General features: G+C 51.4%; 1 protein-coding gene across 1 annotated transcript in view; it reads left to right on the top strand.

The window, feature by feature from the left end:
* The window catches only part of TCERG1L (transcription elongation regulator 1 like), a 206868-nt gene that overhangs the window by 123742 nt on the left and 69202 nt on the right, over nucleotides 1–13924 (top strand). The window contains exon 5 of the mRNA XM_032282028.1: nucleotides 11357–11448. Within this exon, the coding sequence (XP_032137919.1) occupies nucleotides 11357–11448 (92 nt within the window). The remainder of the gene's footprint in view (nucleotides 1–11356; nucleotides 11449–13924) is intronic.

Here is a 13924-nt window from a genome sequence, read left to right as displayed (position 1 = left end):
AGTGTGGAGAGCCAGATCTTCATCCCAGAGTGCATGGAACAGGGCGGGTGCCTCAGGAGCAGGTCCCAAGGGACCCCGGAGACATCTGGGCAGGGTGAGCGACGGCCCTGAAGTCGGGGCTTGCTGGGAACCCACAGGTGAGACCAGGTGTCTCCCAGGTGCTGGAGAGACCTCAGGTGCGGGAGAGGCATGGAGGTCTCCACACCCAGTTTCCAAATTAAGGCCTGTGCCTCTTCCCAGGCCCTGAAGACAGACAGACAGACAGATGCATGTCCTTGAGAGAGATGTCTCCTGGCCTGCGTGGCTAGGGGGCCTCACTTTTTTGGGTGAGACTTGGAAGCACATCCCACCATCTGGTAGACATTTCAAGCTGTTTGAAGACCCTCAGGGCATGAGACACTCGTCACCCCATTTATCAAAGCTCAGCTGAGAGGAACAAGAGACGTTCAAATACAAATCTGCTTCGTCTTATTTCAAAACCCCGTCCAGGGCCCCACACTAGTCGGCTTCCTTATTTCCTGGGAAAATCCCCTCCAAGCACCTGGCAGAGTCACTGCTGCCACTGCCTTGTGCTAAACGTGCAAGCCGATGACAGGTAAAGCTGGCAACCTCCCTGTGCAGAGGTTCAGGGTCTCACATGGTGCCTCCTGCAGGGCACTCAGTGAGGAGCCAGGGTCCTCAGGGGTCCACAGGCATGACCACGGCTGAGGACCGGTGTGCAGGCTCCCCCCACTCCTGAGAAAACCCCAGGAGTAGAGGGAGGGAGAGCCTGTGTGACTGTCCTGGAACGTGGTGTCTGCCTCCATCAAAATAGCAACGTGCCAGGGTCTAGAGAAAAAATACAGCGGAAACAGACTTGAAACTACAGCCGACACTCGAGGGCTGACGGCTCCTGTGCGCAGTGCGACTGTCGTGCATGGGCAAGACAGAAGGAAGCTGGATTGTGGATCTAGAAGAGTCGGAGGTCAGGGGAGACGTGGGGGCATCACTTCATAGTTATGTCCCGGGAGCCCCCCTTCCAGCCTCCCGCTGTGACCCTGGCTGACGTCTTCCCTGAGCCTGCTGCTCTGTGCCAGCCTCGGAAGTGGGGTTGCTGCCGGTGTGAGGGGCTGTCCAGGTGGGTGTCCCAGCACACATGCTGTCCTCCGACATGTGCTGGGCGTGTGAATGCCCTTGAAGGGGAGACAGCAGGGTGGCCATGGGGGCTTACCACTGCAGATAGGTGGGCTGCACTTACAGGCATTCCGAAGGTCCGGTGCTGGGACAGCAGTGCAGGGCACACACAGTTCTCCCCACAGAGAGAAGAGACGAGGGCACTCACAGCTCTCATCATAGAGGCCACTTGTTTTGATGTCACCATTAGAAATAGAATGCAGACATGTTGCTTGGAATGTATGTACCTGAGTCGGCTTTTCTTTCCTTCTTTCTGGTACACAGGGGCAGAGAGCAGCAGAGCTCAGTAGTGAGCTTGCGGGCAAGGCCTTTATCCGCTGTGACAGGTGGCTGAAAAGCCATCATCAGAAACAAGCTTTTGCTTTGTGTCCATGTGGGCATGTGTGTGCCTGTGTGTGTGTAGTGTACGTGTGTGTCTCTTCATATGTATGTGCTTGTGTGTGCATGTGTCTGTGTGTGTGCCTGTGTGTGTACACGTGTCTGTGTGTGTATATGTCTTGATGTGTGTGCACGTCTGTGTGTGCCTATGTGTGTGTATGTCTTGATGTGTGTGCATGTCTCTGCATGTGTGCACATCTATGTGCACATATCTCTCTGTGTGTGTGCACATGTCTCTGTGTGCATATCTTTCTGTGTGCACGTGTCTGTGTGTGCGTATCTCTGTGTGCACGTGTCTGTGTGTGCATATCTGTGCATGTACATGTGTCTGTGTGTGCATATCTGTGTGTGCACGTGTCTATGTGCATATCTGTGTGTGCGTGCATGTCTGTGTGTGTGCATATCTCTCTGTGTGTGCATGTGTCTCTGTGTATGCATATCTCTGAGTGTGTGTGTGCACGTGTCTGTGTGTGCATCTCTCTGTGTGTATGCATGTGTCTCTGTGTATGCATATCTCTCTGTGTGTGTGCATGTGTCGGTGTGTGCATATTTCTCTGTGTGTGTGCATGTGTCTCTGTGTGTGCATATCTCTGAGTGTGTGTGTGCCCGTGTCTGTGTGTGCATATCTCAGTGTGTATGCACGTCTGTGTGTGCATATCTCTGTGTGTGTACGTGTCTGTGTGTGCATATCTCTGTGTGTGTGCACGTGTCTGTGTGTGCATATCTCTGTGTGTGTACATGTGTCTCTGTGTGCATATCTGTGTGTGTGCACGTGTCTGTGTGTGCATATCTCTCTCTGTGTGTGTGCATGTGTCTCTGTGTATGCATATCTCTCTCTGTGTGTGTGCACATGTCTGTGTGTGCATCCCTCTGTGTGTGTACATGTCTCTGTGTGTGCACGTGTCTGTATGTGCATATCTCTCTGTGTGTGTGCACGTGTCTCTATGTGCATATTTCTGTGTGTGTGCACGTGTCTGTGTGTGCATATCTCTCTGCGTGTGTGCATGTATGTGTGCATATCTCTCTGTGTGTACACGTGTCTCTGTGTGTGCACATCTCTGTGTGTGTGTGCACGTGTCTCTATGTGCATATCTCTGCGTGTGTACACGTCTGTGTGTGCATATCTCTCTGTGTGTGTGCATGTGTCTCTGTGTATGCATATCTGTGTGTGTGTGTGTGCACGTGTCTGTGTGGGCATATCTCTCTGTGTGTGTACATGTGTTTCTGTGTTTGCAGCATTGGCCTCTCTGGGCACCAGAGCCTCTGGTGCAGCTCAAGCATCTAGAACAGCAGCAGTTTTGAGCCTGGCTGTGACTTTCATGACAACCCATTTGGAGGACCACTCACTGCTGGGTGCTTGCTCTGACGCCCAGAGGGCTTGGCAGAGCGGCAGACTGAAGCCCTCCGTCTGTTGGCAGCTGTAATTCCTGCACTGCCTTGACAGTGGGTGTTGCTTCAGCAACTCAGCCTGGTACTATGAAATGGATTATGCTTTGAAACAAAGTTGCAGGAAAATGTTTTAAATGATGGTTACAAGTTCACATGAATCTCCCTCCACCGCCTTCCTCACCGCTGTGTATCTGCACCTCTGTCTCAATCCCTGTCACCTGCCTTCCTTTCTGTCCCTGTCCCAGCCTCCATCTTCTCCTGCTCCTCCGTCTAGCCGTCTCTTCTTTTCTTGGTCCAAGGTTGGGGTAAAGTCCTACTTGGCTCACTGTGTACCTGACACAAGAGTGCTTACGATTTTTCGTTTTTTAATAGAAATTGTCTGGTTTAATATGTCTCTTTTGCTTTGAACATCCTTACTTTTGATTAAAGATGAGAACTTTGAGTGTAATTTACAAATTGCATAGGACTCTCCATCAGCTCATTCATTTACTCATTAAACACTTGTTTATTGAGGTCAGAGGTGGGCAGGGAGCTGGCTCTGTGGCTGCCTCCCTGGGCACAGCTGGTGCCATGGTGGTGTCAGCTTCCTGGACACAGCGCGACAAGCTTGCCCCTGGGGTGGGCTGCAGTGCCCTGGTAACTTGGGAGTAGCTCTTTGAGAGGGACAGAACATTGAAGCCAGTTTTCCCCACAGGCCCTGATGTGCTGCCCTGCAGGCTTGCCGCGCCAGGTGAGGCAGGCACTGGGCTCTCCTCTCTGCCTTCTGCTGACAGCCCGGGTGCCAGTGCTGTCATCTCCATTCCTGCTACCTTCAGATCCCAAAGCTCACTCTGCTGGGTGCAGCACTTCCTGCATCGCTAACCTGGAGTTGGTCTCCTGGTCGGAAGCCTGCCTTCTTCAGAGACGCAGAGTGCCCCAGGCCCTGGATGACGCAGTGAAAATGCCCACCACCTCCCTGGGCCGCTCTGTCTAGCAGTGACACTGGATTCTCTTGCTGGTCAAGCAGATCTGCTGGTCAGATGGATGGCCGGAGGAATCTGGACTCTGGCTGGGGACACAGGACCAAGACCAATTACAGGGGTGGAGTCTCATCAGAGGGGTGGGTTCGGATTCCAGGAGTGGAGTCTCAGGATGAGGTAAATTCTCATTACAGGGCTGAGTCGTGTTAAAAGGTGGAGTTGCCTCTCTGAGCCTCCTTCTTGTGGAGGAAGCCACGCTCTGGTTCTCTGGTCTGAGCGTTTTACATCCCTTTGTTCTTGCAAAGGAAATTCAGGATGTTAAAAATGGCTGGGAAATTAATTCTCTGCAGCTTGTCAACTCTGTGAAATCACTACCTATGAAAAATTTAGGAGGACTCAGAAATGATTTGCTGTTTATATGAAAATAATCTTCACTTATAGTGGAGTTCAAGGAGGTGCTCTGGGGCCACAGGAGCCAGCCTTTGCTGGGAGCGGACGGGTGAGAAGGAGAGGCGGGCAGAACAGCAGCCGTGAGCCCTGCCCACAGCCCAGCCCCACCAGGGGACCTCTGCAGCCCTGGCTGACCTGGACCCTCTCCAACTGTGCGGCAGCCCTGCCAGTTGTGTCCTCCTGGCCCACTGAGCAGGGCCTGGGAAGACCTGCCCTGGCTTCACGGAGGCTCCCAGGGAAGTGGCGGCACTGTGGGGTTTCTGCCTGCACAGCTGGGCTTTGTGCCAGGCCTGTCCTGAGTGCTGGGGTGTGGTGCTCCGTCAGAGGTGACACCGCGCGCCTGCCCCAGTGCTAGCAGCCCCCAGTGCTGTCCTCCAGAGGTGGCAGTTGCGCCTCCGGCATCTGACTGTGGCCCCATATTCCTGGCAGGGCAGCAGGTCTGTGCAGCCACACTGAGGGGCCGAGACCACCACCTGCCCATCCCCTGGTGGGATGTGGGGATGGACGGCAGGACTCTGGCTCTTTGGGACCCCTTGGGAGCAGCAGCCACTCCGACTCCAGCCCCTCTGGTAGCAGTCAAAAGCCCTACTGGGAAGGGGCTTCTCAAGGGGTTTGCCCCCCTACCCCTCCCTCCTACCCAGTCCTGGACTGCCAGGGAGAGTCTCCCTGTCACCAGCTCCTCACCAGCAGGATATGGCCTTCCTGGCATCATCTGAAGGACTGTGCCAAGGTCTGTCAGAGGGCATTTAAAGAGGCACCTCCAGGCCGAGCCTTTCTGCCCCCAGCTGCCCCCAGCCTTCCCTGCCGGACATGGCAGTCCTTCCATTCACATGTCTTTCGGGCCGCTGGGCTCCTCTTGATTCTAACCCCTGAGATCTGTGTCTCTCCTGCTTCTGCCTTGCTCTAGGGCCAGCAATGCTTGTGAATTGCCACTCAGCATGAAGACAGCACACGGCATCTTCCCAGGGACAGAGCTCCCTTAGATGCCATGGTTCTCATTGAAGAGGCTGCCTCAGAAAATCAATGCAGTCGCCACACTTCATTTAGGACCGTATACAATGGGCCCTGAGTGTGTCATTTTTATTATTTTAAGCATAAATTGTATTTTCTCCTTATTTTATTGTCAAATTTTTCAAAGGAGCTCAGTACCGGTTAAATTGACAGATAATTCCTGCCCTCCCTCTGGGTTACTTTGTGATCTAGAGATGCTCATCTCGTCTGCTTTTCTTAGTTGTAAAATGAGATCATTGTGCCTACTTTATCTCAGCATCTTGGAAAATATTTTAGAAGGGTACATACGGGGAGGCAGTGAGCAAGATCAAAATACCGTTCAGGCCGGGCGCAGTGGCTCACGCCTGAAATTCCAGCACTTTGGGAGGCTGAGGCAGGTGGATTACCTGAAGTCAGGAGCTAGAGATGAGCCTGGCCAACATGGTGAAACCCCGTCTCCACTACAAATACACAAATTAGCTGGGCGTGGTGGCAGGTGTCTGTAATCTCAGCTACTCAAGAGGCCAAGGCAGGAGAATTGATTGAACCCAGGAGGCGGAAGTTGCCGTGAGTGGAGATCATGCCTCTGCGCTCCAGCCTGGGTGACAAGAGCAAAACTCCGCCTCAAAAAAAAATCATTCATTATTCTCTCTACAGCAGTTCTGCAGGTGGATGAGACCTTCTATGCGCTTGGAGGTGAAGCCATTTGTACATGGAAATGGGGTCACTAGATTGTGGCACACACAGAAACAGGCTCCAGTGACTCCCGCCATCTCCTGCCACCTTCTGTGCCACCATCGTAGCTGGCACAGGCCTGGGTGTTCTCCCTGAGAATGGAGGCGGCTGGACAGATGCACATGTCCAAGCAAGGCTCAAGTGAGCTGGTCTCAGGGTCTGCTCCCAGCTGCGTGCGGAGCCAGCAGGCATGGAGCGCGCGTGGTGTGGGTCCTCCTCGAGAACCCTTCCCATAATGGCTAACCATCAATAGAGGACTCCAAGCCCTCCCAGCTCCCTCCAGCCGCAGGGCTGGTGGAGACCATCTGTGGGTCGACGCCCTCCTCAGCCTAAGAGATTTCCTGGCTAGTTCCAAAATCATTGGAGGAGGTTGCTTTCAAAGGCATGAGCGGTGGCTCTCAGCTTTCAGAATAGAAAGGTGAATTCTCTCTCCTTGTTACCTGAGGTGCATTCACTTCTCTGGGTTCACCTCCTCCCCCTCCCAGCAGGAAACAGAAGACGACTGTTCTCACAGCCTCACAGTGAGGGCTGCAGCTCTGTTTCCTTCAAGATTTACTCCACACACTTCCAGATACCATGTTGATACTTGGAATCCCATAACTGGAAGAGACTCAAGACAGTTTCTTTTACGGATGAGGAAACTGAGGTCAAAGGAGGTCAATATTTACGGCATTAAAATTGGGCTGACTTTCAGAATCATCTTTTGCATTGGGAGATACTGATATATTTCTAATAACTTTTTGACAAGTTAGATGCTTTTGACTTCCTGGAGTAGTTCTTCATTTTAATAATTTTTAGAGAAATGAACTCTTTTGAATGTTAAAATAAATCTCTGGGCCAGGACTAGAGATTTTGTTTGTTGACACCAGCCTGACCAACATAGTGAAATCCCATCTCTACTGAAAATACAACAATTAGCCAGGTGTGGTGGCGTGTGCCTGAAATTCCAGCTACTCAGGAGGCTGAGGCAGGAGAATCGCTTGAAGGTTACCGTGAACAGAGACTGTGCCACTGCACTCCAGCCTGGGTGACAGAGTGAGACTGTCTCAAAATTAAAAAAAATAAATAATAAGTAAATTCCTGGTACTTCATTCGGCGTAAGCAGCATTTGCTGGCGTTAGAATGTGTGATGGCCACACGGCGTGCCATCGACTGGACCTGAATCCTGGTGCTGCCTTGGAGCTGAGACCTGACCCCAGGTGATGACAACACCTTTGAGTCTTCACCTTCCGGGTCCGAGCAGGTGCCTCGGACCTGGAATAATGACCGAGAAGCACAATAGGGAAAAGCTGCCAGGACCCCGACCCTGGGTCAGGCACAAGCAAACCCACCTCCCTATTCTCTCAGGGAAACACAGCAGGTTGATTGCTGAGCTCTAAGAGTTTCCGAAGCTACTAAGTCTTGCCCAGGAGACAGGACACGGTTTTCCTTTCCACACGCTTCCTAAAGAGCCTTGATGTCGCCCCATGTGACGTCACGGGGCTCGTGTTGAATGCCTTTCTCCTGGGAGCTCGCAGCAGTTCCTGCAGCACTCTGAGAGCGGAGCGTGTAATTGCTCACGGCGCGTTCTCTCATTTCTCCCCACCAGCAAGGAGGGCGTGCTGGATTCTCCAAGGGCAGTAAATAAATGCCTGTCAGCTGACTGGCGTGGGTGGCTTTAGCACAGCCTTTTTTTCTTCCTTCCAGACTTCCATGTGACCTTCTCTGTTCTTTGTCTGTCATCACTGCCAGGAGGAAAATCACACTGAAGGCCGCTGGGGAGCACTTCACATCTCAGAGTTGGGTTTGATCAATAGAGGCGTTGCACAGGAAGGTATTACCGCCATGCCTCACTCGGAGGGTGGAAATATATTGCTTGCTCCCCGAAGTACTTTAGCGCCCATAGTCTTACAACTTGTTGATTTTCCTCCATAAACTAGTTCTCTCTGCCACTCAAGGGAGGATTTTATGACAACATCATCAGAGTTTGTGGAGAGGCCCAAAGCAAAGAGCACTTAAGCATGTCAGAGTGGACCCCGGAAGTGGCCCCCGGAGAGCCGTAGAGTAAGCACTTTCATGGCGGAGTGGCTGAGACGCAGACCCAGTTACGTGCGGGAGCCCCTGGTGCCACCCACGTGCCTCCAAGGTACCTGCAGAATCAATGGCTGTTAAAGAGTGTGGCTATGAAGGGAACTATTGAGGGCCAGGCACGCACGTCGGTCACAGGTGCTCTGGGGCATGCGTCTGTGATTAGGGGCTTCAAAATGATCATCAAGCATGTCTTCTCTAAGAAGCACTCATGAGAAACAACGTAAATCCGTTTATCTCAAAAGCCAGACTTGAAGGTCTGATTTTCACAAAGATCAACTGCTTTCAATACGGAAAATCTCTTAATATGTTTTCTCAAGGTAATGGGGAATCAACTAAGCAATGCTCTCATTTGAGAACAGTATTATGGGCCTACGGCCTCCTCGCGGGTTGCCAATTTTCCTAACAGTTTTTCACAACGCATATTTATTCACATGCTCTTAGAAGGTAGGGACAGACGTTTCTGCTGTGATTGCTGTGTGTTTTGTAGGCACCTGCCATGTCGAAGACACAGAGCATATGGCACAGAATTCAAACCCAGCCTCAGCTTTCTGTGCACGACCCAACCAGACTTCCTCCCTGGGACCTGCTCTTTGATGTACTTTAGATAAAATTTAAACCAATTCACTTTTGGCTCATTCTTGGGTAATAAAAAGCCATCCACTCACATCCAGACAAAAAATAGGTCTCAGTTCAGTAGTGGAATTTGTGGAGTGCTGGGTCATGGAGACGCCGAGTTCAGCTTCTCTCCTCCCTTCTTTCAGGCTGCTTTGTGTTGGGTCTGCGAGGGCAGGGGAAGGGTGGGCTCAGCTTCTGTGTGTGCCCCCTTGTCCCTCAATACGGGGGCTGCTTCTGGTGTCTGCAGGATGGAGGCAGAGGGACAGGGCCCCGGGTTCTTTAACGAGGGTCCCCCAGGGTGTGGCAGTGTCCCCATCTGCTAGCTCCTTTCTGTGGCATAAAGGTAGTGACCAGCTATTCCCACTGGTCCGATGAGGAGGTAGAGGTGGGGCGGGGACAGGACTGCTGGTCAGGATCAGGGTAGAGACCTGGTGTCCAGGCTCCTTGATGTCCGCTGTACTTTGACAGGGAACCGGCCGTGGGCATGATTCTTGCAGAGTTCTGGAAATCCTAATGCAATCCAGAGACTCTGCACATCTTCCTGAGAGACAGTGAAATATTTCTGCTGCCCTGCAAGCCAGTTTCTTGACTCAGGCTTGGTTCTCTGGTTCAGTGAAAAGTCAATAGCTCCTTCCCCAAGGCCAACTTTGGAACAGACCCATGCACGGAGCTACCAGGCCCGAGGGCATCTCTTGGGGTGGTCATGGCTGTCTGGGAGCCCTGTGGTCAGCACTGGCCAGCCTCTTGTGAAGGAAGAGTGCGCAGTGCAGGCTGTGTGGACACCCTCTTGGTGTGGCAATGACAGGGGTGGCCAGCCCTGTCAGGGATCCCTGCTCAGCCTGTTTGCTGGTGGCCTGCACTGAGGGCAGACCTGCCACCTGGCCCTGGTGAGAGCCTGCAGGCCAGAGCCCTGTGTAGAGTGACAGGGGAAGACAGGCTGGGCATCCCTCCACCTGCTCACTGCATGGAGGGGAGCTAGGAGTGGGATCCTGTGCCTCTGCCGTGTCTCAACTCAGCACCTTTAGGGATGGGGCCTCTGGGACATATCCGGGCTGCCTTGGTGTTGCTGCTCTGTATCCGAAATAAATTTGCTGAGCGATCCAACCCTAATGAGGGCTTCCTTCCAAGGGCGCTGGAGAGGGATGCCCTGCAGGCCATTTGGCTCTGCAGGCACAAGCCAGATAGGTGCCAATGCCCGCAGAGGGCATGAGAGCTGGGGCTATGCAGTGCTTCCCGGAGCTGCGGTGGGGCAGATAGAAAGGCTAGAAGGTGAGGGTGCCATGGGACATCCTTTCTGTGTGCGTGCATATGCGCATCTGTGCGTTCTGTGCACACACATGTATAAAGGGATTTACATTCATTCCCCATCCTCCCTTCTGCCAGGAAGGAACACACCTGGGTCTGCCTGACTGTGCTGCCCAGTCTTGAGCTCTGGGTCAAGCAAAACAAACCTCTGCTTCCTGAGGGTCCTGCCCTGCATACATAAGACTGGGCCGGGGCTTTCCTTCGAGAACTGATCTGCTGTTTTAGGTTGGTGTCTGGTTAGATGGTTGGGTCTTTCTTTTTATTCTTCATATTAAGACAATGCTCTACCTTGCTGTGCTGTTTTTCCCTGAATCTACTTGCAAAATGTTGAGTGTTAGATGGACATTTTTGGATAAGATGAAAATGCAAAAATCTTTGGGAATTTGCAGAATCCCTTCCTCCCCTGAAACAACTACTTTTCAAAGTGCTGTGGAGTCCAGCACCCTGGTAAAACCAGTGCCCACTATGGTGACCAGTAAGCCATGGTCACTGGTGGCATGGCCCCCATGGAGCCCCTCTCGTCCCCTTGGCAGGGCCAGGACCAAGGGCAGCCCGTCATGGACACCCACTGGCAGAGCCTCAGCAAGGCTGGTTCTTCCATCCTATACTGGCCCTTTGTCCTTCTTGGGAAGGGCCTGTGTCCTGTTCACCCACAACCCATGTGGCCCAGTTCACAAGGCTTGGACGATGGCATTTTCGATGGCACCCAGTATGGGCATAGATGGAGTCCAAGGAGCAGGCTGACATCACCAGAGGAGGCTCCTGACTGCCCTGAGCACTGGGGGTCCCAGAATGCGAGAGAGCAGCCCCAAGATGCCCACGCACCCATCAACAGCACTCCCACCCTGGGCCCACCAGACTGGGAGAGCTAAGAGCTGTCATGGCCTCACCCTGGTGATTGTCACCAGGTGAAGAAGCCTCAGGCCTCCCCCTTTTGGGCTTGTTTCCTGAGTGTCGTTCTCCAAGAGCTGAGTGCAGGATGCAGTGAACACACCTGCACACACAGGCACAGGAGAGGGATGCCTGGAGGTCGGGCCGGGGAGTCCAGGGGCGCATGTGTGTGTCCAGCTCCCGGCCCCCTGCAAACCCATCGTCAGCGGCGTCCTTGCTTTGGGATGAGAACTTTGTCACTAGACTTCAGTCTGAGGACAAAGCTCTGCCACCTTCCTATGGAACGCACTGTGTCTACTGACCAGCTCGAATCCTCAGGGCCACTGTTTGCCTTTGATTGCTGAGGTTTTCCAACGACTGTGACAAATGGCATGTTAATGACAGTTGCTTTGGTCCAACAGATACAAGGACAGAGCGGGGCCGGGCGACCCGCCCTCCTGCCCTGATGCTGCACACGCAGAGGAAGAGCCGGGCTGGGGACAAAGAAGACAAGGTCAGTTTCGGGGCTCGTGTGTGTGTTTTAAAGACACAAAACCCTGGGTGTGGAGGACCAGGGCCCAGGACACCCTCACGCCTTTTTGCTACGTGGCATTTGTGAAGTGACTGCCATCTGCTGCATGAAGCGGTGGGACCTGGCCCTGGAGGGCCGGGTGGGGCCTGGAGAACAGGGGGGCAGCCCTTGCTGGTCCTGCCAGGCCTGGTCCACGGCTCCCTGGGGGACTCTGTTGGGATGTCCATTTCCAGAAGGAAAAGAAGACACACAAGGTAGTCAAATGGCTCAGACACCACTTAGGCAAGGGGAAAGCAAAGCCAACACACTCATTCTAACTTCAGGTCTTTCTCTTTACTGGTTTGCCAAATGGCATTTCAAAGACTGGCCGGGACAGTGCATTTGAAGCATTTCAGGATTTTCACAGTACGGTCCTTCTCTCAGTAACCCAAGAGAGTTGCTCTCATTACTGCATTTCAAAATCACAAATCACGCTTACTTTGCTCTCACCTGTCAAATACACTGAAGGCGCTGGTGGGGCTCAGTTATTTGTCAGCATTCTCTCTTACCTCACCTTTAAAAGGAATTTCTCTGCCTTGAACCATGCTGTGTGTTTTCTGATCTGCCTGGTTCTGGCTCCATCTCTCCTCTGAGTTCTTCCAGGACGGAATCGCTGTGCCGTTCACCTCTCCTCCCCAGTCAACGGTGCAGATGTTAAATGGTGAAAATCGATCACAAATGTTAGTGCAAATTAAACTTTTGCCCCCTGAGGTATGATTTTTCCATAGGAGATTAACATCCAAGCTGGAATTACATATTAATTACAGATAGCCTTTCTCGTGCCTTAAATAACTACTTTATCACTGAGTTCTTTGAGTCTAATTCACTTTTATGACTTCAGCGTGGAACAAGAGCTTTATACCATGATTAGCCTTTTTTATCACCAACAGGAAATCATAACCAGCGTGCAGCTCATAGAGAGGACCTCGGTCATTAGCAGTGGAGAACCCCAGCCTTGCCAGATTTAAACATTAGTCCCCATCACAAATTACATGCTACTCTGTTTCCTTGAATAATTAGCTGAGGTAATCTACCACTCAGAGACTCCTTGTGGAGTTTCTATTGTTCAATTAACTTCATAATGAAAGTCCCCCCTAGTTTTTCTAATTGGATTGGTAATACAAACTCTAGTCTTCATGTGTATTTTTTGAGACCAGTGTTTCTGAGTACTCCCTGTAATGCCCATTATTTATCCCTGACCTTATTTTCTCACAAGAAACAAAGATTTTTCCTACTATTAGAAAATTTTAAAAATTTTATTCTTAAACTTGCAAACTTAAGGATAATATTATAATATGCTTTACAAATCATTTGCAAAATATCAAAATGCCAGGATGGACGTACGTGAAACAGACCACCGCTTAATTCCTGGTAGTCCCTTGTGTGGTGTTCAAGAAGATGCCCTTCGCCGGTTGACCCCCACGCAGGAGGCTGGACGTTTCTGGCTGAGTGCTTTTATCTCTGTGTTTCTTGTCCTTCCCTCTGGGCTGGCATCTCTCAACACTGGGCACTCATTCTGGGTAACTCTGTCACCAAGACTCAGCTTCACTCTATTTTCCAGGGTTCTACCAAACAGCGACATCAGACAGACTTACTAGTGTGGGCTTTATCTCATTGTTGTGTCTTACAGACACTTGAGATTCTTTTAACTTTTTATTATAACCTTATGCTTCTGTGCTTCCATCATTTAGACTTTCCTCCCTCAGCACCCTGTTTGAAAGCCAGCTAAGACAGCGCAGATGGGCCCCCGGCCCAGCACAGCCCTCAGGGACCCACACGTGCTGGGCTTTGACATAGCACCCCAGCCTCCTGCGCATGGCTGACGTAGCACTGGGGGCTCCGAGGAGGACCTCTGGAGCACTGACTTCGTTCAGGTTTGGTTGGTCGAGTGCTTAATCATCTTCCCACCTCCACTGCCTCATAAAGTAACAACATCAACGATGGTAGAAACGGAGGTGCTAAAATGTTGGGATGACTTTCAATTTTTTTTTAATGAATTGAGTGTTCTAATTGCACCTGATATTCTCTGCTCAGAAGCAGGCTGTTTCTTTGAATAAGGCACTGGTATCTTTTAATCCCACCTAATGTTCCCAGCGAGAGAACATAATCTATCAGAGCATTCTAAGTTTGAGATTAAAACCATGAAAACAGCTGGAAGAGGAAAAACACAAAAAGTTTCTCACGCCAGAATTTATTGTACCACGCGAATTCATTTCTTTCTTATAGCTTTCCAAAATTGTGGTGATACTTCCTTATTTTTCTTATTTCTCTTGGTGATATATGGTTCTACTGGTAAGAATTTGGTTCTTTCTGCCCCGTGCTTAACAAAGATCTGCTGTCTGTCATGCTTCAGTACGGCTAAAGGATTTCGACTGAATCGCGGGCCTCTGCTTATCTGAGTTCTGATGGGCCTGAATCG

This window comes from Sapajus apella, unplaced genomic scaffold, assembly GCF_009761245.1.
Source record: "Sapajus apella isolate SASKATOON/1434 unplaced genomic scaffold, GSC_monkey_1.0 scaffold13, whole genome shotgun sequence".
Taxonomy (NCBI): domain Eukaryota; kingdom Metazoa; phylum Chordata; class Mammalia; order Primates; family Cebidae; genus Sapajus; species Sapajus apella.
Note: the sequence above shows the minus strand (reverse complement) of the source record. Positions and strands in the feature narration are given on the sequence as shown.